The sequence below is a fragment of the Parasteatoda tepidariorum genome, chromosome 8, assembly GCF_982258835.1.
Source record: "Parasteatoda tepidariorum strain Cologne lab strain chromosome 8, Ptep-v5.0, whole genome shotgun sequence".
NCBI lineage: Eukaryota > Metazoa > Arthropoda > Arachnida > Araneae > Theridiidae > Parasteatoda > Parasteatoda tepidariorum.
The window spans coordinates 9,596,612-9,621,852 of NC_141762.1; the positions used below are offsets into that span (position 1 = coordinate 9,596,612).

A 25,241-nucleotide genomic window follows, 5' to 3' on the forward strand; every position below is an offset into this window, starting at 1 on the left:
GGAAGAGGAGAAAGAATGAAATTCAAGATCAGGACAATATGGGGAGTGGGGCAACATATCCCGTCTAAGCTCCAATAACTTTTGAAGGGACGCCAAAGGCCAAAGATGTGTGTAGTCTCGCTTAGTCGTAATGGAAAACTACTTTTTTTACGATTGACGAGCTCGGAAGGTTTCAGGAAGACAGCTTCGGTCAAACTGTTCAATTGCCTACTGAACCCATCTGAATTGTTCGTTCTTCAGAAAACACCACAACCTTCCAATCCCATCACGTTGAGAGCATGATCTACCAGCACAATCTGGATGACAATACAAATTTTATTAGTTTGGGAATCCCCTTATGCAGACTAATATAGTTTATATTATAATTAAAATTTCAACCGCTTTCATACATGGCAACTACCCTTTTTAAAGGAGATTTTTTTCTCTTTGAATAATAAATATAATTAGTGGTTGTAATTTTATACTCAATTTATTTCTGGTTTAATAGATTTAATTTAAATGTTATTTTGCCTACCACAATATACTAACACTTAAAAGAGCTAGCGGGGAAGATTTTTAATGCTGGTAAATTTAAATAAAATTAGCTTATCTTATATGTTATTTTATTTCGCTACCATTTTAAATATTGTGGGGAGCAAGATCTTCCGGGTTGACATCTATGCACTTTCCGATTGTCTAGAGTGCTCAAATTTCTAATGGAACTGTGGTTTTGATGCCGATATAAGTTACACTTTTCTAAGTAGTGCAAGCAAAATTTTCCTTCTTTTTAATATGATTCTAAATTTTGACTATTTTTCGACATTAACAAACTAGCAGATACACTAAACAAAAAAAAGAGAAAAGTCATAAAATAAAATAAGAAATTTAAGGACTTCATTTTTAAATTTAGCTAAAAAAAGAAAGCTTAGATTATTTATCAGGCCTAAAACGGATACTGTAAGGCTCATTGTTTTCGTAAGAACTTTAATCACCATCGAAAAATTCCCCATTCCCAGGCTTTTAGAAAGTAACGAGTTAGAACATAATATGTTTAAATAACTTATTAACTTGATTTAAATTTTTAAAATTGGGCTTTTTGAAAACCAAAACATTACTTAAGGGAAAAAAAATTTTAAAAATATTTTTGTAATAATAAAATAATGGCAGAATCTGTTTTTATGAATTGTTTTGTCGCATATTACATACTAATTCTAATTTCTTTTAAAATTTATAAAAAAAGATATACATATTTTCTTTTTCCCTTTCAACATAGTATATTACACAACTGTATATGCTTCCTTAAAGTTTTCTTTTCTTTTTTTTAGTTGGTTAGTAGTTTACAGTAATCAATTCCCACTTTCATTTGAAAAAAAAAAAAAAAAAAGGGAATGACCTAATTTTTAAGACAATTTCGACCCCTACGCTAGACAGGTAAACTAGATATTGTTTATTTACGTCCTTCAACATCGTGTGGGGAAGCCCTTTATGCATTAAAAGGTCAGGAACAAACTATGACGTAGCTTGACGTCATAAGAAAAGGGCGCCATATTGTTACCCTACGTTTGCATGGTATCAGGTTTCGGATTGCATCAGTTCGAGCAATATATATCAGGCATGCCTTAAATAATGTGTTGTCTTAGGTAAATTTCAAAGTTCCATCTGTTTATTATGGTAGATCCAATGGATTTAGGTTTGACAGACGAAGATATACCGAACGACCGCTCGGACGATGTCGTTAGTGCTATATCGGGAATTTCCGAATCGGAGGATGCCGATCGCCAGCAGCTGGTAACTGTCAACGAAATCCGCATGCCTCCCAATGTTTTGGTCACCAGTGCCACTGACAATATATTGTTAGACCAAGATCCACTTAAAACAACTCGTATTATAATACATAGTCCAGCTTCCTTGGATGTGTTAAAGAACAGTCAACCGACAATAACATTTAACTCTTTAAATCGGAGTTTATCTGTACCTGAAAAAAATACTATAAACTTTGACCCATCTGTATACGATCCTGTATTACCGGTCAGGTGTCGGACTGTTCGTGGAGAACTTCATAAAAATAAGTTTGGATCAGGTTAGTTAAAATAATATCTTCTGTGTGTATTTTATAACATGAAATCTACTCTTACTACATCAAAATATTCAATAAAATTTTAGATTTTAATTATGAAGAAAAAAGAATAATGTTTTATGAAATTTGAAGGGAGTCTGGTTCCTATTGACATGAATATCTTTCATGAATAATTATAGTATGAAATTATTTATCCTATGATACTAAATATTTCGATCTGCACCAATAAAATATTTAGTGTGTTCATTAGTTTTGAATGAAAAAAGAAATTATTTTGTGAAATTTAAGAAAAGAATAATTCTTTTTGACATGAATATCTTCGATTCATAATTATATGATATCTTTATAATTATATGATATGATATTCACGAATAAAATATAGTGTTTAGATTAGCTTTGAGTTAAGAAAAAGAAGAGACCATGAAATACAAGAAAAGGAAAGAATTTGAAGAAATTTGTTAAAACTGATATGTTTTTAATTGTTTTTATAGTGCTTTTGTTTTAAGTATTTTTAAATCATCGCGACTTTTTACAGAGTTTTTGTTTTTCATAATTTGCTTTTCAAGAAGTAAAATAAATGATAAATTAACCTTAGAATTGTTGTAAGTATTTTATATCTTAGTTAATGATATGGCCATGTATTATGGAATATTTTACAAAAAGCTTATAACTTTATTTTAAATCAATACTGAGATGTTTTTTTCTCTTCTTCATGTAAACTGTATAAGTAGGTACTTATATAATATATTTTTACTATATAAGTTGGTTTAAACTATATAAGTAAGTTACTTTTCTATCTTCATTTGCATTTTGAAAATAATACGTAAATTTTTGAAATGTCATTCCCAAAGTAATGAAATTTATTTATTTCATAGCAAATAATGTAATTTTTGCTAATTGAAATCTATTTACACCACAATGTCTTCAGAATAAGTTTTAAATCTATGAAAAGTAATCTAAAAGTAACCAAAATTAGATACTCCTATATTAAAATGTTTTGAAAATTTTTAATTCAAAGATTTTTTTTTTGAAAAATAAATTGATTTTATTCAGAGATTTCTTAAAAAATGGCGGTAAATTTAACTTGAGCTGATTAAAATGTTCAGATCCTGTATTAATCAGGCTAAAAAATCATTCAGCTAAGTTTATCGATGTCATTAACATTTTACTTAGTATTAGCAACTTTTTATTTATTTAATTAATCAGTTAAGACAGTGTTTCACAATTCTTTTTGGCTATTGAACTCTAAATGATAGAGCTTTCTTTTGCAAAAACTCGACTTTATTATGAAATTCATTAGCAGCAGTGACTATAAAAAAAAAGAAAGGAAGAAAAAAAAAGACTGACTAATTATTTTGTAAACATTTGATTCAAAGAATGAAATAATTTAAATGCTAATTAAGTTCTTGGTTTATGCATATATGCAGAAAATGTATAAAATAAGCTAAATTATGATTTTCACTGTCATAAATGTCGAGAATAGTTAACAGAGAAACTTCTTAATTCTTGATTTTGATCATTATATTTTGAAACGTTCTATGAGCAATACTTATGGAATTTTTTATATGTGCATATTCTTTTCATAATTTATTCAATGAATTATTATTGAAGCCATATTTGTTTTCTAAATTTTGGTACAGTAGAACTCCAATTATCCGAATCAATTAGGACCGTACCCCGTTTGGGTAATCAAAAATTCGGATAATTGGATTTTAAAAAAAAAAAATGCTTATTTTAATTAATTACTGTATGTATAGTGGAAACGAGGGGAAAAAATGTTTTTAAGGATTTCTTCTAAGGATTCTTAAGGATTTCAAGGATTCTTAAGGATTTCAACAATTCTTCTGTGGGATGAGTTGGTGCATTATCGACAATCAAAAACACAGGACTTCCAACAGATTTTTGGCGTTTTTTCACTTCAGGAATGAAAATTTCATCGTACCACTCTGTAAACAGTGCTGCAGTCATCCAAGCTTTGTATTGGTTTTTATAAAATAGGGGAAGTTTTTTGACATTTTTAAATGCTCTTGGGCGTTTTGACTTCCCTATTAACAAAAGGGGTATTTTATGGCTCCCAGTTGAGTTCGCGCAGTTAAGCACAGTAACGCGGTCTTTACTAGCTTTATGCCCTGGAGCACTAGGAGGCTTTGGCACTGCACTCTCTTTTAGAGGCTAAAGTGGTTTTGGGTAAAGCTTTCCATATTAGACCAGACTCATCGGCGTTGTATAAGAAGTCGGAATCGTATGAGGCTGCTATAACTTTACATTTTTCAATAAACTCGTCAGAAGCTTTGGAGTCTGCAGATAACTTTTCACCACTTAAATCTAGTTCACGAATACCGTGCCTATACTTAAAATTCCTTAGCCAGCCGTTACTTGCTTTGAAAGATAAATAATACAGCTTTTCAGCAAAGATCTTAGCTTTTCCACAAATCTTTGTCCTATCCTGTAAACTTTCTCTGCATAAATCTTTCCCTGGCTTTACTAAAATTTTATTTTATTCATATAAAAAAAGGAAAAAAAAGAGAAACTTATCTTTTTACTATATTTTCATATTTCCATAGGAATTCTAAAAGCGATTCGGATAATCAACGATTCGGATAGTTGGAGTTCGGATAATTGGAGTTCTACTGTACTTCTTTTTTCCAAACATAATTGCTCAAATGAAATTATGTAGCATAGATAATTTTATCTAAGCAGTTGAAATATTAAACAAAGTTTGGATTATTCTGTTGATATAAATATAATTGCTGTTAGAAAAATGTTCAGAGCTCTTGGAGCTCCTGTGATCTTTCTATGGAACCCTAGGTTTCCTGCAGGGTTGGGTTTTTGATGTTAAAAACTGGTTTTTGACATGACACGTCAAAAACCTGGAATAAGTTTTTATTGTCATTGGGGACATTTTATATGATAGTAAATCATGGACAATAATTGCATTATATATTGCCATAATTATGACTTTTAATTTTATATTATCTATAAAAAATATAACCAGAATTATTGAAACTATTAATTAGTTTTTATTAAAACATGTTTTATTTTTGTTTCCAATGCCCACTTGTGTTAACATTTCGTCAATCCAAGCATTTCCCGGGCAGATTTGTTGGCCACTCTTTCAGGGCCACCATATTAGGTGGCCGACGTTAGAAATTGACAGATAGTGCAGAGAATGAAAGAATATCCATGCCTGGCCCAGGATTCGAACCGAGAATCTTTCTATTGCAAGGCCAGTTCCTTGACCCCATCACACTCCGGTCAGCAAACATAATTTATAAAAACATTAACTCCTAATACTCTAAGATCAGTATTATTTGCTACATTAGAACTATACAGTTTATATTGTAGGTAATAACTATGAGTTGTTAATTATTATAAATCTAAATATTGATTTTAATTCTTTCATGTCATAATTTAGACAGATTTCTTAGATTAAGCAAAACTAAAGTAATTGCCAATAATTGTCTAAGCTCTTAGAAAATGTTTTGTTTGATTCTCAATATTTGTTCTTTTATGCAGGGAAGCAGAATATGTTTGATATCAAGAAGAAGGATTTTGGGGAAATTCAGGCAACCCTGGGGGAATGATAGGTCCGATAAAATTTCTAAAAAATTTTTTGTTAAAAAAATATGGTGCTTTTCAAAAAAATTTTCCTATTAAAAACATAGTCATTCTGTGTATTTATTAGTTATAATTTAAGTTTAGGAGTGAATTTTTTCACATATTTATGCTATTTTTATTTTTGAATTAACTTAAATTACTGTTTAATTAAATCCAAGCAAAAAAATAAAAATAAATAAATAAATAAAAATAAAAAGAGGCTATTAAAGGAAAAGGTCCTATCAGTATCGGTCACCGACTCATTAGGTTTGAGGAAAAAAGGGGCTACTAAATTACTACTTTCCTGCTACTCCCTGCCGCTGGCTTCTACTTGAAAATTTAAATTTTCAGGCTATTAATTTAGAACAAATTTACTAACTACATGTTATTTTATTCTTTTATGATAGTCTTAGTAGGTATATATTCTAGTCCATACAGCTCATCATCAATAAAAAAAGAGTAATTTTGAATTTCAGTCTTATTGATACAAAATTCAAAAATATACTATTGAGTACAGAGGACTTCAAAACTATTTTTTTTTTTTTTTTTTGCAAGCACATGCTATAGAGAAAAGAGGAGTTAAAATGCGAGTAAATGAAAATTTATTTTACATATAATGACTAAGTTGATTATGCATGTTTTTATAAGATGATGGTTGAATGCTAAACTATGGTTGAAACCGTCAATTATCAAAAACTTGCCTACCCTGGTTTTGTAGAACATTATTTAAGTTCATAAGAAAAGCTATTATGTTCTTTATTTCAGGTAGCAGAGGACGTTGCATTTCGGTGAATGGTTCATGGGTTACTCCTTCAGAGTTTGAGACATTAGGTGGCCGTGGAAATAGCAAAGACTGGAAACGTAGCATTCGTTACGGCGGTCGTACTTTGCAGTGCTTAATTGAACAAGGCATTCTTCGGCCACATGCAACAACTTGTACTTGTGGCAACTGTTGTGATGATAATTTATATGGGGATGGCTCACCAGATGTGTCTGTTAGTATCTGTTTAATTTTGTCTCATTATAATAGTTGAATATAGTTTTTATGTCTTCATTAACCTTAACTTCAGAGCATGGTTGAATTGTAGTTTAATCCCACCCTGGGTGAAATTTTTCTTCTTCTTTCGATTCATTTCTTTTGTTTAGCTATTTTGACTTGCAAAAATGTTCTTATTATTAATTATTTACTAATTTTCTAATTTAATAAAGATCTACCTGCATGATAGACAAGTAAAGTTTCCTTTTCAAATTCAAAATTTATTTGTTTTATTCAGTTTTAATTTAAAATCTTTATTTATTTTCTTAAGTTCTTTTGATTTGTGACAATTTTATTGTAATTATTTGTTAATTTTCTAATTTAAAATGCTGCTAATTTATTTTATACAGTTATTTTGATTTCAAATGTGAACTTGAGAAAAGTTCTCAAAGAAATGCCAAATTGGCAACTTTTAAAATGTCATCTGAAGTGGTATTCAACTACAGTTTTACCCTAAGCATAAAATGTGTATAAAATACATATTTACTAAATCTGTGATTGGACAATTCTATGGGTACACCATAGAATTGCCACACATGTAATAAACGAACTAAAATTTCTTAGAACAATTTCTTTTATGAACTATAAATTGAACTAAAAAAAGTATTAAATTTGTATTTAAAATACTACATAGTTACTATATTCTATCAAAAAATACTTTAATTTTACAATCTGATAATAATAAATACCTACATATTAAATGGATTAAACTGTGGTGTTGGATGTAAATCACACATAATTTAAACATGATTACTTGGTTATGTATCCTTTACATTCTGTGATTTTGTTTAGAATTTTAAATCAAATTAAATTTTGTAGCTTACATTTAAATAAAATAATCTATACAGTTTTTAAAACATATAATACCTATAATTAATTTGAAATTATTTCATCTTGGTGTCGGATGTAAATTGTTCATTTTAAATGTCAATCAATAAATAAAATTATAAATGCTGATACTTATTTCAATTTTGATTCTGATAATATTTAGAAATTTTTTCAATTAAATTCTTAAATTTAAGGTGCTCTTTTATGGATCATTCTGTTTTACAAAATTTTTTACCTTTCAAAATATTTTATCGGTTACAAGAAATTTTTATACTGTAACCTGTTTTTAATTTATATGCCTGGCCATTAAAAATCACCTTTTGAACTAAACATACTTTACTAGATGAATTTTGCTGTATCCTACTTATTTCACATATTGCAAATGCATATACATTGTAATATTACATACATATAGAGTGATTAGCAAAACTTGCTGCCAGTCAGCAAAGGATGGTGTTTTCTACACTAGGGAACGCTGCAAGCTCCATACCGCCTATACTTCTGGGTTACTGTTTCCCGTGTATTTTAAAGTCATTTGGCTTACAACGTGATCATTGTGTTTTGAGATTCTTGCAAACGTGGTATTTGATTACTTATTACTTGTGTTTACAATGCTAAAGGTGCTAACACTAAGATAAGATGGTGCACAGCTTGAAACAGGAACAAACAGTAATAAACAAATTTTAAAGAGGCAAATCAGGACTACCAAAAAAGCAAGTTATTCAAAATCTAGCAACCATGAAACCTTTTTTAACAATATATCTATAAACAACTAAAACAAATTTTCACTTAAAACTCACCAGAATTACTTAATAACATTAATATCTTATGAAATACGGCAAATTTGAGCTCAGAAATTATCTAATTTACTTTTATTTAAAACAAAATTATCCGTTTGAAAATATCGCCTCGCAGAATAAGCGGTTGTAAGCTGTTGCAAACTTTCGAACGGGAACTAGAGCAGGTATTGAGCTAGAGATTGTTATTGTTTACATTTATATTGAAGATACCATCCGTACAAATGGGAAATATCTTTGAACTTTCTGTTTTGATTTTTTTAAAGGCATGTTAGATTTTACACAGATTACAAATTGTCATGCCATGGGCTGATTATTTTTAATCTCAAATTTGGGAAAGAAGGGTGAAAATGGCTAAATATTTTTGAGAGAAAGTTGGGAAAAATTTAATGGAAAATGGAAAAAAAAAGATTCTGCTATCCATTAGGTTTCTTTGATAAGGAATTTTTTTTGTTGACCTTTCCAGACATTTTCTAAACTGTAAAAAACTTTCAAAGTCTGAAACTAAAAAGTAGTTTGTGGATATTTACGTAAAAAGAATTGAGTAAAATTCAAGCCACATATTCAACTGCAAACATTAGGCTGTGTGTTAACCTTGTTGGATTTACAATCTTAAGTGATCTTAAATCTTTCAAAACTACTAAGAAATTGATTAAAATATTCAATTCATAATTATAGATTAAAAAAATCTATAATTCTGAAAAATAATTCCATTAATTTGCCTTAATTTCCATATATTTTTTCGTTTTGATAGAGTGGACCAGTGAGACTTTTCACGCCTTATAAAAGGAGGAAACGCCAACATCCAAGGTTAAAAGTTGAAACAAACGTCGCACTGCCTACTAGTGACAGTAAGTATGTGCTTTATTATTGCTAATGAAAAACTAGTCTCATTTTTTGTGCATTAAACTACTCAAAATAATTTTTAGCTGTTATTCAATCATGTTTAAATTCCATTTTTCATAATTTTAGATATTGTATGTTGAAATTCTATTTTTCCTAATGTTAGATATTGTATGTTGAAATTCTATTTTTCATAATTTTAGATATTGTATCTGCTCCAGCAGAACTTCACACTGATGATATTACTTCAACTAGTTTGACACCTGAATCTGTTGTTAGTGGATTAACAGGTATATAAACATCATATAAAATCAGGGTTGGAAAAAAAAACTTTTTTTTCTTCACTAAAACTGAAAAACTCATTTTTCTGTTTTTGTTTGAACCAGTTTTAATTTTTTTTTTTTTTGGTTTGATTCAAAAATACTTTATGTTCTAAATTAAAATTAATGGAATGAGTTTAATAGAATTTGTTTATGAGTACATATGAAAATGTTATACTTTAGCATTATTTAATATCATTAACTTACAGTATTCAATTTACAACACTTGTATCAAAGTGCATAATAAAATGATCATGTCTTTTTCTTTCAATTGAATTCATATAAATTTTAATTTAAAGGAACATGAAAAATGTAAGATGATATATTTTTTCAATTAAAAAATATTTGAAAATAATGGAATTATGAAAAGGACTAAAAATAACAAATTGGCTGTATACATAGATGAAAAGTGAAGAACAGGTATGTTTTAGTATGAATTAATTAATGATGAATGTAGAATAAACAATTAAATAAATTATTCCTAAACACTGAAGCAGTAAAATATTACTAAATTAAAAACTTCATTTGGTTCAAAAATATGGAAATCAGAAGTAATAGTCATGTTTCAAGTCCTTGGAAACAGACACTGATTTTCAAAAATTGCCTGAAGTGAATGAGAAGAAGCAAAAGTGATTAGAAATATGAAATTTTAAGTTGCCAATGAAAAATGGAAAGACAAGCTTTTGTTTTAAAACTAAAAATAAACTTTTTATTTTCGTCTTGAAAATGCGTGCCTGTTTGTAGTACTTGAAACATGTTGACTGTTATTTTCAATTTGTATATTTTTGTTGAATTGAAATTAGTAAAAACTGGTAAGCAAGTTACAACCCAAACTAGAATAAGTTTGAAAATTAGAAGAGAGATTTTTTATGAAAACTTCTTCAGTGTCAACTGTTTCTTTCTCACTGATGCATGAGCTATCATGTAATGTGTTTTCATGTATTAAATAAAAAATAAATATTATACAGGTGGCTGTCTAGGCCAAATTTTCTACCGTTTAGCGCTACCTTCACAAATTTAACTTTAGGAAAAACGGCAGTTTCACAAAATACTTTTTCTTAAAATTTTATTTTTGTATCCCGTAAGAAACGATAAATCCATATATTTACCATATTGTGTTGGTTTTTTAATATAATTTTTAATTTTCTCAAATTATGTCTAAATATCCTCTAAATAGGTATCTCTCAGAAAAACCTAGACAGACCCCTGCTATATATAATAACTAAAATTTTTATAATAAAAATATAGTTATAATTTTTTTTAGTTATAAAATTTTATAACTAAAAAAAAAGTAAATAAAAATTTAATTTATTCAAAAATGTGCAAAATTTTGCGAAACTTAATATTTTTATTTTAAATAAAGAACTTTTTTTTTTGATAATTTTAAGTTTATATTAAAAATTATTATCTACTGATGTATACATTTCAATAATATTTTTCAAGTTGATAAACAGGAGTTATAAGACATTTTTAAAATAAAATTAAATTAGAATTTTAAAAGCAAATTCTCATTTTATGTTTAAAAAAAATTTAAGACTTATATTGATAAAGTAAATCATATATGATGTTATGGTTTTGTTAAATTGTAGGAGAACAATTTGGTATTAATCCATTAAACATATTAAAATTAGTGCATATGAACATATGCATTAAAATAGTCACTTAGATTTGTTTCATTTTCCAGTTCCTTTGGTTACCAGGGATAATGGAACTACTATTTGTGCTGGTAATATTTAGATTTATTAACTTAAAATCAATTATATACTGTTAATTTCTGCCACCCTAAAGATATTTATTTATGTTTGTTTATATAATATATTTGATGATTTAAAAACTTCATTTGCTGCAAAAATATGTAGATGGTAATAATAGTCAACATATTTTGAGCACTCAAAAATTGACGCCCATTCTAAAGTTTTGCCAGTCAAAAAAAAAGGAAACAAAAGGGATTTTTCACATTTAAAATGTGTGATTTCAAAATTTTTATTTGTTCTACACATTTACAATAGTCCTGGTAAAATCACTTTTGTTTCCTTATTCACGTTTGGTGAGTTTTGAGAGTGTTTGTCTTTTTTTGACCACTCAAAATAAGTCTACTTTTATTACCATCTTCATATTTTTGAAGTGAATGAAGTTTTGAAATCATCAAATATATCTTTTTCAATTCAGTTCCTTGAGATAATTCATTTTTAATATATTTATTATGATGTGTATGTTTTTTTATTACAGTGTTACATTATTAGAGTTTCCTGTTTCGTTTTTTTTTTCTTTAGAAAATAATTCTTCTTATTATGACATTTCTTAAATACTTTTTTCTTTCCTTTACAGTTCCGATGGTCACCAGTAACACTGGAACTACAATTTGCACTGGTAATAAATTTATTTATTTACTGTAACAATTTTTAATGTAAATGTGATTTTAAAATTTTCACTTATTAAAAAAAAAAATTATCTGTTTGCACTTTTATGTTTACAGTAGTCTTGTTAGCTCCACTCACATTATTTCAATTCAAAGCTCTATTTTGTTCAATTTTCTTTTGAATTTAAATAAGAAATGAGAATGTTTGTTACTTATACATATTATTATATCTTTGCACTTATACATTTACAATAGTCTTGTTAGTCCCAATCTCCGTATTTCAATTCAATGTGCATATGATTTTGAACAAGAAATGATAATGTTTGTTTCTAGACCAATTCTCAAATGGTTGATAAAATTTGATTATTCCGTTGTACTATATAGTGCATGTATGAAATTATAACATAAAAGCGTGTCAAAGAGAGACAAATAATTAAATTAATTCAATATTGAAATAACATATCATCAGAGAAATTGTGTTATTATTAGGGGCTTGTGAAACTGTATCATGACATAGCAAAAGAAAGCTTAAGTTATCCATCTCTTTCATTATTACATTATATTCTGCTTTTAAATGTATTGCACAATATTAGTTTAGAGTGTTTTACTTATTTTAATCCATTTTCTTCTTCAAAATTTTAACCTATCTGAGTGGTGCTATTTAATTTAAATTACTCGATGCCTATTAAATTTTGAACTGATCTTTTTTTTTCTTTTATTCATATGAAAAGTAACTTTTTTTGAAAAAAGATTGTGTACTAAATAAAAATATTCTTATTTTTTTTAGTGCCACTTGTTACTAGAGAAAGTGGAAATGCAGTGTGTGCTGGTATAATTTTTTATTACATTTGTGGTTTCCTGTTGTATTTATATTATATCATTGTTTTATTATGTCATTTGTTTCACTATTTCTTTTAATTTTATACAAATTTTTCCCCCTAAGAATTAGACAAAAATTGACAAATGAAATTATTATTAAATATGGAGTAAACCTAAAAACATAATTTTTTTGTTTTGTGTAAAGAAAAAAAAAATTATTTAAATTTTTTACCTTGAAATTTAATTCTTTTACATGTTATTAAATCATCAATTTATGAATGATAAATACAAATTCTCTTATTGTTTAACCAATTGTCATAGGGAAGACAATCTTAGCTTCTTCTGTTCTTCCTTTTGGATTTTAACATTCAAATAATATATTTTTGAATTTCTATGTTTTTTATTTTGCACAAACAGAATGATATGAACTTTTAGAATTTTTTTATAAATTGCATGAAAGTTGTTTTAGGTTCTGTCTTAGAAATTCATAGTGTAATTTTTGGATTCATAGAGTACCCTTTCTTTTGATAATGCGAGGGTTGGCTGTGTTCATTGTTACATCACAGTTTACATGCCTAAAAAAAAGCTTTTAAGGCTAAAAATTCGAAAAAAATTTTTTTTTTACTCTGTGCTGTATTTTAAGGAAATGGCTAATTAGTTTTAACGATTAGGTCCACTGCCCTTATCTGTGTATTTTATGGAGAAAAGATTTTATTGGATTTTGCAGAAAATGTAATCAATATTTCACCAGTATCAGTTAATAAAATGTTAAAGTTAAATACTTCAAAACATAATGTGTATGTGTATGGATAGTTTCAATAGATATTGCATGTTTTTCAAATAAGATACCTAAAATTCAGCTTTTAAATTAATGCCTCAAAAATTTTTTTTTTGTCTGGGCACTCCTTTGATATTTGTAGCTATTAATTATTCAAGAGATTAGTGGCTATTAATAATTTAATGTTTTTTATAACATCTGTTTCTATTTCCTTTTAAAATTAAAGGAAAATATTTTATAATGATGCTGTTTTCATATCAAATGCAAAAGTTAATTTTTTGTTAATAATGCATGTAAATAATTTAACACAGAAATTAAAAAGAAAAAAAATATTACAGAATGCTACGAAAAATTTTCCGCTTATTGGAAAAATCTATCAACAAAACCATTTAAGTATTAGAGAACGCTCTGTTGCCAATTGATACTATTTTGGTTCAGCAAATCATATGCACAGTCAAAACATGATATGAGCCCAAAGGAAAACACAATCTCTTTCTGATTAGGGGGTTCAAGAAATTGTCTAAAAATGAAGATTAGAAATTATTTAAGAAACATTTTTAGATTCATATATTTAATATTCCAATAAAACATTTAAAATTCTACTGCAATTAGATAAAAAAAATTGTGATGAAAAGTATTTTGTGAATTCAAGGGTCACTGCAAAAAATATTCAGTTAAGCTTTTCATTTTTTTTTTTTTTTTTTTTTTTTTTTTAAGTATCAGCAAAGTAAATGAAAAATAAATTTTGATTTTTTATGATACTAGAGGGCTCCGCCCCCTGCTCGCTGACGCTCGCCAACCCCCGGAGAATTGCTTCGCAAAACCAAGAATGCTTTGATTTCATATATTTCAATATTAAACTGAATATTAACTGTTATCATCGAAAAGAATTAATTTTCTTAAATGCAGAATAAGCAGTGTGTCAATATCAATGTCACTTTTTTTCGTTGACTACAGTTCCTTCTATGTCCTATTTGTTCTCTAAATGAGCCAAAATTGTCAGAAATTAACATCAATGTGCAGATATAATCTTAATATGAAACTTGTTTAAAAAAAATGATAATCACAATAATACAGACTTTGTCCCAAAGAAATGAATATATTTTTAACACATTTAATTCAATATATATATATATATATATATGCAAACACTATAATATTTTTCAATAAGCAATATTGTTAAGAACAGGGTAATTTTTAAAAAAATATTTTAATAATATTCAGCAAAATAACTATAAATGAAAACATTAATTTTGCGGAATTAAAATAAACAATGCACCAATAGCATTTTCTTTACGCTAAATACATTTATAAATTTGACATTATATATATATGTTATAATATTTCTCTATATACAATATTGTTAATGACAGGATCATCTTTAATAAATATTTTAATGTTCTCCTTCGTTGTGCATCTTGACAATGCCACATATAATTGACCATGAGAAAAAATAGGCCGTTCAATATATAGCCCAACTTTATCGAAGGTTTGGCCCTGGGCCTTATTAATTGTTAAGGCATAAGCTAATCTAACAAGAAATTGTCGTCGATAAAGCACAAATGGTAAGGAAGAATTACTTGATAATGTATTTAATTCTATTCTTGGAAGATTGACAATACTACCATTTTTATTACCAGTAGCAATTTGGCAAGTCAATACTCTTTTCCCTATTTTAAGAACAGTCAATCGAGTTCCATTGCAAAGGCCATCAACAATAGATATGTTCCTGATCAGCATTACAATGCATCCAACTTTTAATTTGAGCTGATGAGGTGGCAGTCCCGGGAGATTTATGGAGTTTAAATATTCAATAGAATACCTTAAAGTAGCTTCTTCTTCTCTCCCGTCTGATTTATCTACTCCATATAGTGTGGCCTTATCAATACTATAACTTATAACCTCTTCACCTGGCACACGTGATAAAATATTTTCATTAACTTTGTTAACTTCATTATTTTGCGGTGATAATATGATGTGATTAATGAAGTTAGTATTAAGACAATCGATTTTTTCAAAAAACCAAGAAATGATATCTTTACAATAAAGATCAGGAGTGCTTGCATCAAGATGTAAAAGTTCTCCATTGCCAATTGTCAACAACCAATTGGCAAATTCTTGGTTACCAGCTTTAATTCTCATATTAATTGTCAAATGGAGGATTTCAAAAAATGGCCAAAGAAAAGAGTATTTTATAGTTTCATTAATAACCTGCATATGTGTAGCTTTTTTAACGACAGGTAACACTTGTCGAAAATCTCCACCTAAAATGATTATCTTACCACCAAATGGTATCTCATTAGCTAGAAGATCACGAAAAGTTCTATCGATCATTTCTATTGCTTTTCTGGGAATCATACTTGCTTCGTCCCATATAATAACGTCAACATTTTTTAAGCGAATCTTATCACATTTTTTTAAAATACAAATCCCATCGTCACTTAGATCAATAGGCAGATTAAAAAATCTGTGTGAAGTAGTTCCAGATGGAAGTAACATTGACGCAATGCCAGTCCAGTCAACATTGCGAAAGCGAATTGGTACAGTGTGCATTCCAACCACATTTTCTGTATTTACAGGTCTGGTTTGATGTGGGCAAATGAAAGTCGATGTTGTTGCGACTGTGTAGCAATTACACACATTCTCTTTTAGCTCAACCTTTGTTAGTTTAACTTTTTTTTTGTTAGTTGAATCATCATTAGGTTGTATAAGCAAAAGAGCATTATTTTCTTCTATACTATGAAGTTTACGTTTTTCCCGCTTTCGATTAGCTTTCGCATTGAGTTGCGACTTTTTAGTAATGTTAGGTCTTTTCTTTTTAGGCATTACTTGTAAATAAACAAATCGAATTAAGATTTAAAACCAGATTCAACTTACGAATTAACGTTTTAGAAAACAAATAATCAGATTAATCAATATATCAATACGAAATAAGTTGAGATGTTGTAAAACTGAAGAATGAAATTCTAACTATTTTGTGATTGGTTGCATCTCTGAAAAAGAAAATTCAGACTTGTAAATCGCTTTTTTAAGCTTGCCGTTTTCAGACATGTGATTGGCTGTTGTGAACGGCGGTTATTCTTCATTATTAACTGCAAAATCGTGCTTTAAAACTAAAATAAATAAAAATTTAAAATTATGTAAAAGATTTGAATGCCCTAAATGTCTTCCCTGAAAGATTCTGAATGAATTGATTCCTTAATCTTAGATTTTCATCACGTAGTTAAAAAGTTTTTCAGGGGACAAAATTAACTGCAAAAACTTTTTTTTAGAATAGAGAGATAAAAGAATTTATTTTTATTAGAATGGTAATCTTGAGGAGTAACTGAATATTTAGGTTATTAAAAAAAGTTAGAGTACTATCTTTACTCATTTAATCTTGAGTTCTATTTTTATCAATAATCATATTATTTGTAATAGATGCTACTGAGTATTATGTTTTTATAGAAATGTTATTGAGTTAAGAAATGAGTATTTACTGCCTTATTATTAACTTTGTAATAATTGTATTTTACTAGCAATTGATTTTTTATGGTAAATGGTATTTGTGTGTTATACTTATTTGTTTAACTTTGTTAACACAATACTAAGTATTCTCTTTGGATTTTATACTGTCTTTGATATTTCAGATTCAGTAATTGTGAAGCCTGAATCCAAACTACCCAAATTAGTGTCAAGTGTAGTAGATATAACAGAACAAAAGCATTGGTGGCAATTAGAAGAAGTAAGTAGATACCTAGTGTAAGTAGATACCTTTAAGTAGTAAGTAGATACCTTTTCCTCTGTTAAGAAACTATTCTAGAGTAATTTAGAGGGAATTGAAATGTTACAAGTATTTTAATGGCATTTTTACTAACTATCAACATTTTTTTCTTGTAAATGCTCAAATTGTACCTAAATTAACTATCTAAATTGTTCTTAAATGATTTTATTGGGTTTAAATTAAGTTTAAGTGCTATTTCCTTGTTTTATATTGTTGTGTAATTACTTATTTTATTAGCTTTTTTTTGTTGCATAACAATGTGCATTTTTTTACCTGCTGAGATATGACTGAAATCTATGCTGTTGAAATTTCAGTGGCTCTAATCACACATTTGAATTTTATAAAATAATAATTCATTTAAATTCAAGTTTGATCAGGACTAAGTTTAAAGTTAGATCCTTCTTTGTGATTCTTTATTTCTATGGTCTATCTATTAAAGGTTTCTGTCAGACCTGAACTCGAGCTCATTTTAAATTCTTATTAAAAAGGAAGGAAAGAAATACGTTTAATTAAAAAGATATATCTGAATGGTCTCCAAATATTTTTCAAACTTGATTTTTTTACAACACAGTCAAGTCGATAGTGACCTTTTTCATCCAGGTGAGACTTACATATTTTATATTGTTTGAAATTAAGAAATTATACTTTAACTTGTTTCTTTCCTTTTTTTTAAAGAAAAAAAAACATAGTATATTTATTTGTAGAAATAACTTTATGAAATACTTCAATGTAATATAAAGTTTGCTGATTAACTTTTTTAAACAACAAAAAATACATTTTTATTACTTAAAATTTCTGTGCATTCCTTGTAAATATTTTTAGTTTAAAACAACATGAATCTGGTATTTGTTTTTGACAAATCACCTATAACTTATATTGAATTGTAATATTTTAAAAAGTTATCTTTTGTAAAAACTCTTTAGTAACGTATTTTAAATATTTATGTTCTCATAAATTTTATTAGTTATTATTAAATTTTAATTTGTGCTACAATAGATGGTAAAGAATGCAGTACGTCAAATTCTAGATTTACAAAAACATGTAGAAACTGTGAAAAATCAATGTGTTGCTACCAGAGAGGCAGCATTACAGGATCTCAGGAATCAAATGGAGGAAGAGAAAAAACAGGTATATTATTATTATTCATTAATTGTGAATGAAAACATTATGTTGATGAAAAAGAAATTGTCTTAATTAATGAAAACACTAAATTTATTTTTTTATTAAATGGAAGTAGAAATAGAGCACCCGATTTGTCAATGCGAAATGACTTTTGTGCAAAGATTTGCAAATGGTTAAAACTTTCTGTGAAATTAACATAAAAAACTCATACTGATGCAAAAGGAGAACAGAAATGCAACTGTTCTGACAGCATGTGATGTTTCGCAGTTTGAGTTGATACAATAAAATAATGTGTAAGAAAAATGGAATTGTCAGTTTATAACTTTTTATTTGATGCAACATTTTTTTTAAAATTATTATTTTTTTTTGGTAGACTTCCTTACCACCAGCGAACAGAAAAGTTTGAGGCATAAGAAAACGCTTGAAAGTTCGCTTTCTTTTCTTTATATATGATATCATGATTGATAAAGGTTCAAAGCAAATAGCGAACCAATTCTATTACAATGAAGTCCTTACTAAGTTAAGAGAGAATTTGGCGAAGAAAAAAAAAACATTTGCGTAGCCATTTCTGAATTCTACACTAAACAATGTGCAACATGTAATGTAAAACACTTAAATGTCAAAACACATACCTGTCCTGATTGGCCGCATCTGATTGAACCATATTTGTATTACAATTTAAATGTGGCGTTCAGTCATTTGTCATGTTTCATAGTTTATTAACCTTTTATCTGCTACCTTTAAAGTCCTTTTTATTGCACATCTAAATTAAGTCCCTGCATGCTTTTTATCAGCTCATACCAATATTATCTCCCATTTGAAGAAATGCTTAGGATGTTGCACTTTTTATTTTAGTTAAACTGTTTAAAACTCATTTTTGTACTGCAATTGGTGAATTTTTTTCTTCTCTCCCTTAAGGCTCTGAGTGCTTGTCGCCTGGAAGCTCAGTTAGCCTTATCCAGAGCTAGTTTAGAAGCAAAAAATGAGAAAGAAGCAGCTGTGCAAGAAGCTCTTCAACAGGCTCAACTGGAGATGCAAGAGAAACTGAATGCTCTTGTCACAGAAAAATCCGATACTCAAAAGGTACTAATTGAACTTGATTATTTGATAAAATATTCTGTGGTGCTTAAATGTTGTTGAAAGCCATTTGCATAATAAACTGACTGGTGTGCATTATGCTTTTTACTTGTTTGTATCAACTAATAACTAATAGAATTTATGGTTTACAAGCCAAATAATATCATAAACATTAATTTATGACTAATACTTAGGATTTTTTATCATTCTTTATAACAAATTGTACAGTAAAGTAACTTTTTAAATTGATTATAAGCAATGTTTAGAAATAGCTATATTTTTTATTAAATCCTATAAGCGTTTGTCATCCCATAGACAAATTGTAAACATTAGTAGTTTTTATATTATAAAATTATTTTGCAGTTAATCACTTGGGTTTGAGTTAACCTGGTTTGCAGTTTGATAGCCTCTCTTTCAAATATATTTAAATATGCCAATATTAAAAGTATATGCTGGCAAATATTAAAAGTGTTATGAAGTATTTCTGAAATAGTTAAAAATATTTTATGCACATTGAGGTTTTTTTAGGTTAAATGTTTGTAGAGTTAGATCCAATAAAATTACTTTTTAAAATCTGGCAATGAGAAACTAAATTAATTATAGAACCTGACCATTTTTTTGCATAGGCAATCTTCGTATTTTCTACAAAGGAGCAATCTTGTCCGGAAAATTTTCTTACAAATACATTGAATATTTAGGATATTTAAATAGTCTTTTTGTAACGTGAATATATTTTCTAATTGCTCTGTTATCAGGAAATAGTGTCACAACAATTCTTCTAGGAAAATTAACAAAGATATGACTTATGAAAGGTTGCACTTTTACCTCAAAGCTTTGGTGGGACATACTTTTCCACTCTGGAGGCCCCAAGATATAGACAAACTTTATTTATTTGAAGATGGGCAGGGAGCAAAAATGCAGAAACAACTTTTTCATAAATTTGTTACACACACAATGTAAATATATTAAAATAGCCCTATTAGCTCTCAAGAATTCAAGACAAGTCAAAACTCAATCACACTAGAAAATCATGAATTTAGCCACGATCTAACATTCTTAACATGTGTAGTACTACTTCTAAAATTTTAACTGAATTAGTACTAATTTTCAGTGTACTAGGAGGATACTTTCAGTGTACTTTAGCTAACTAATTAAAGACTTCACTTATTTCTTTTTATGCAATCACAGATGTTACAAGATAATTCTAGAAACTTCCTCAGAATAAAATATTTGAATATTCTAGATGCATAGAGTTTTTTTTTTAAAAGAATCAATCTTACTAATTTTTGAATTTAATTTTCTTGCCAAATCTATAAAAATGAAATAATTCTGTGTTTCATAAGCCAGAGTGTATATAACGCATTTGAAGCATGCTTTATGAGAAAGATGCTTATAATTGTGTATATATTATTTCTGGTATTTTTAAATTATAATATGAACAGAAAAATCTTCTTTTGTAAAAAAGTTTCCCTGTCAGCTTTTTTTAAAGAACTTTTAAACAATATTTGCCAAATTTTTGTCGAATTTTTTGTTGATTTTTCACGAAATGTTTTGTAAAATACTCCATTGCAAGTTAAGAAAAAACCATTGCGGTAACGGGTTTAAGTAATCATCCACGAATGCTTATCGTTCTGTTATATTTTGCTACCAAATTATACAATTATGCTTTCAAAACAATATAATAACTTTTAAAAGTTAAACTCATCCGACAGAAATTGAATTCGTGCCATCTTTTAAAATATATATAATAGAATTATTAAAACAAGGTTTTCATTTCGTAGTCTTACTAGAATTAAACAAATCAAATGCTAGAAACATTTTCGCTTTTGTTTCACTGCAAAAGAAAATCGTCTGCAAGAAACAATATTTACTATTCTTTCAACGGCTTTTTTTTAAATGCGAACAGAAAGGTGTATATTTGTTTGGATTTTTAGATATCATTTTTATTAATTCTTATTGCTTTTTAATTGCTTATTCAATAAGTTTTGTTTTTCTAATTTAACACGATTTAAGAAAGCAAGCAAAAGGAAAGTTGTGCAACGTTATTGTTGATGACATCAAAGATGTTGATATACATTCACGATGGGTGCTTAGCATTCATTTGTCGCACACTTAGATGCAAACAAGCAATGGTTTTTCCTTAATTTGTAACAGAGTATAAGTGTTATGTGTTTTAATTGTTCTGTTCTTCACTTGTTCTAGTTTTTCAACTATTTATAGTACTAAAAATTTTAAAGACTGTTTATCTGGAAGAAAACTTACTCATGCAACGTATATTTCTGTTTGTAATTGTTCATTTTGCATAAAATGTGCGTTTTATCAAATTTCATATAGATTTTTTTAAAAAAATCTTTTCCTAGCACTGTGCCAACTGTGATCGAGAGGCTTTCTCCGAATGTACTGGCTGTCATCGAGTCAGTTATTGTAGTACATTTTGCCAGCGTAAAGATTGGCTTGCACATAAACATGACTGTGGTGACTGTGATCTTGCTGCTGATTGCTCAGAACTTCCTGACAGTGATGACCCAACCAGTTGATAGTTTTGACAGACTCTAATACTGTAGCGTGTTCCAAGTTCCTGCGTGCATTTATTCAGCAAACCAAACTGATCTGCTGAATTGAAATTACATTTAATACCCATTATAATGATTCCATTTACCTCACACAAGATTAAAGTTTTTTTTTGTGTGACTATAATCTATTGCAGTAGAGGTGTACAGGGTGTCCAAAAAGTGTGAAAGATGCATTCAGTGATAGCAAATTTGATGCAAAGCCTTCAAAATTTAGGTAGGAACCCCAATAACTCAGAAAAAGCATCCCAGGTTACATATTTTGTTGCCCAGATAGCTCTGCAATCATAACAGGAAAATGAAATTGGTTTCAACACCTCAGGTATTTATGTAGCAAATCACAGGTGATTTGTAGAAAATAAATCAGGGTTGTGACTAATACAGGAAGAATAGGGAAAAACCTGGAAAATACAGGGAATTTTAAAATCACCTAAATTAGCAGGTAAAATGCGGGGAATTTAGATTTTTTCTTTACAAACTAGAAAAATACAGAGAATTTTGTTTCATATTTTTGTCTTTTAAAAGATAGTGACCAGTCAAAGCATAATCTATTGGATATTTAAAAAGGATATTTTAGCTATACTAAACTATTTAATTTACTATAGCATTATTTATTTAAATATACCCAGCCATATCTATAATTCACACAAGGGGGCAGTAATTGTTGTGTTTCCTCTAAATATATATGATGTATAATATGTACAGAAAAAACACAGGGAATACTTTTTTTTCTTCCAGATTTGAGTGGCAATCCTTTAGATGTTACTTGTTCTGAAAGAAAAAAAGAAAAAAAAAAAACGCTTGATGACTTTTTCAGGTATTAAGTTTTCAAATGAGCTGCCCTTTTTCAGGAAATTGATGTCCTCAAAGGCGTTTCTTGAAAAAGAAGTTAATTATAAGATATATTAAATTAAATTCATAAATATGTTAAATTAAATTCGTAAATACATTAAATTCATAAATTGAAAACAAATATTTATTTCAAAAATTTTGACATTTCTTCTTTTTCCCCCCCTTTAGAAATAATTTTTTTTAGAGTTTTCGTTGTTAATACTTATACATTTTCCCTCAAAAAGTAACATAACAAAAACAAGTAAAAGTACTAAATTTAAAAAGTAACAAAGGACAAGTAAAAATAGAAACTTCTTACTTTTATTTTTGTTGCAAGTAAATGAAGCAAAAATGCTGTCTTGCATAGGTTTATGTCGTTAGATAGGTGAATGTATCTTTTGAAAATATTTTATTTCAATAATCTTAAATTTTAGACCTGATATGTACTTCCATGATATTTGACCTTTTCCATTATTTTTAGACCCCTTGTATTATTGGAAATATTTAATTTTAATTAATGACGTGAGAGTAATTTGTTTTATACATTGGTTTGCTTTAGTTTGTTTGAGAGGTTTGATTTAGTGCAAATACAAATAATTGATATTGAGCATTGAATATGTGAAGTTTTAGGCATTATAACCAGCCATCTTCATAAAAATAAGTGAAATTTATTCTTTAAAAAAAATATTTTCTATGCTCTACTATTGTTTTTCACCTTACGGAAAAATTATTTTTACTATAATTTGCATTTCCAGCAAGATTTGTACTTGTTAAAGTACAAATCTTGCTGGAAAAACTTTTTTCTTCTTTTTTTTCACATAAGTTTTGAAATTTTCTTCAACATGGACTTATAGGTTTTTATCTCTTAATTTGAAATTTCTTTCCAACTCTATTCTTCAAGATAAATACTGAAATAATCTGGAAAACAGATTTTGCACTAGTGAATTTTTAACCTTTCATGCAGAATTTGTATTAAACATATTTTTCATACTTTTTCCTTATTTTGTATTAATTTAGGTCAAAATAAATTAAAAATATGATCTTTAACATTTTAATAACTTATGGTTATGAAATACAACATGAAACACCAGTATCTTTTTCTGCATGAAAGGCTAAATCTTCAAAACGAGGCTCATTTCCAAACAATCAATTTTTTTCCAAATTTGCTCTTATTTGCATCTAAGAAAAACAATTATTAATCATTGAAATTTCTTTATGAAATCAACTATTGGTAAAATTTTGAATATGAGTGAAAAAAAAATTTCTAACTACTTTTTTGGATTTTATATTTTTGTTGAAATATAATTCCAATAATCTAACAGGTTTCTTTAATAACTGTTAGATTATTTTTCATTATTAAAATATACCAACACGTATTTTTGCTCATAATTAAAGTGTCAGAAAATATATATAATAGGGCACTGGCATCCCATCTGTGTTAAAGAGTAAATATCAAATTGTATTAATAATTTTATCAAATTTTTAAGAACTTGAACTTATACACAGTCAAAGTATTAATATTTTTATGGCCTGACAATTGTTAAAATAAAATACGAATTGATTAATTTCTCTTTAGTGAAACTTTATTTAAGTATGTACTTAAACGCATTTTAATTGGTTATATTCATGTTTGCCTGAAAACAAATAGCTGCATTTTTTTATATTTAATTGCATTTCCTGGAAAAGTATGCACATGAGAGACAATAAATTAATATTTAAGCAGGGCAAAACTTATCAAATATTCTGTGGTGCTTAATTCAGTAATTTTTACCTCTGATTTATTTATTAATAATTCATTAAATTATGCTGTCATAATCTAAGAAATCAGTCTAGGATTGAAAAAAAAAATCTGTTTGAATTTTGGAAGAGTATATATATGGGTCATTCTCACAAAAACAGTCATTTTCATGTCCCCAGTATATTTTATGTTTGTTTTACAGCTTACGAAAAAAAAAAAAAAATTCAGGGAAAGTGTCTTTCGGAATGCAAGCTAACAAAATAAAAATAAAATTATAAATTTTTATTTTTTATTTATTTTAGGTAATTAAAATATACCAATATGTCATTCCCTCACTTGTCCCCACTGCTGATTTAAAAAAAGAAAAAAATTGTTTCTGAAATAAAATTTTTTTTTTTACAAATTCGTGTTTTTTATTTCAGAATACTGAAATATAGAATTCAGAAAATCAATTTTATATTTAATTTCTGATAAAAATATTAACACAGCACTATTTTAAACTTTGTCCCCAGTGTTTCGCGTCATTCCCTCACAACAATGTTCTTATCACCTGCAATCTTCTTAGAATAAAAATATTTTAATAAAAACTTCAGAAGTTAACAACTGGCATCATAGAACAAAATTGCAGTATGTTTCCATCTTCAACTTAAAGAAGCTTTGCCGTGGAATAAATTTGAATGAACTAAATTATAATAAATATTAGATAT

At 27.8% G+C, this 25,241-nt stretch overlaps 1 protein-coding gene across 4 annotated transcripts; it reads left to right on the forward strand.

Annotated features, from left to right (window-relative positions):
* Nucleotides 1-1,464: 1,464 nt before the first annotated feature.
* On the forward strand, nucleotides 1,465-22,087 carry LOC107457284 (deformed epidermal autoregulatory factor 1 homolog). 4 transcript variants are annotated; one of them, XM_087149804.1, is made up of 11 exons: nucleotides 1,503-2,059; nucleotides 6,419-6,648; nucleotides 9,069-9,165; nucleotides 9,361-9,447; nucleotides 11,162-11,203; nucleotides 11,806-11,847; nucleotides 12,624-12,665; nucleotides 17,063-17,157; nucleotides 18,193-18,324; nucleotides 19,237-19,401; nucleotides 21,756-22,087. In XM_087149804.1, the coding sequence occupies exons 1-11, from the start codon at nucleotides 1,648-1,650 to the stop codon at nucleotides 21,930-21,932; spliced, it is 1,521 nt and encodes a 506-aa protein (XP_087005930.1). In that variant the 5' UTR covers nucleotides 1,503-1,647; the 3' UTR covers nucleotides 21,933-22,087. The 4 variants fall into 4 exon arrangements, with proteins under 4 accessions (XP_015930906.1, XP_087005930.1, XP_087005931.1 ...); XM_016075420.4 differs by lacking the exon at nucleotides 11,162-11,203 and having other exon boundaries at nucleotides 1,465-2,059; XM_087149805.1 differs by lacking the exon at nucleotides 12,624-12,665 and having other exon boundaries at nucleotides 1,506-2,059.
* Nucleotides 22,088-25,241: the final 3,154 nt, after the last annotated feature.

Bases quoted from the DNA above. Each gene is read 5' to 3' on its own strand.
- LOC107457284 (XM_087149804.1), top strand. From the start codon at position 1,648: ATGGTAGATCCAATGGATTTAGGTTTGACAGACGAAGATATACCGAAC. The intron at 17,158-18,192 runs GTAAGTAGATAC...GTGCTACAATAG, and splicing joins ATTGGTGGCAATTAGAAGAA to ATGGTAAAGAATGCAGTACG. The intron at 18,325-19,236 runs GTATATTATTAT...CTCTCCCTTAAG, and splicing joins TGGAGGAAGAGAAAAAACAG to GCTCTGAGTGCTTGTCGCCT.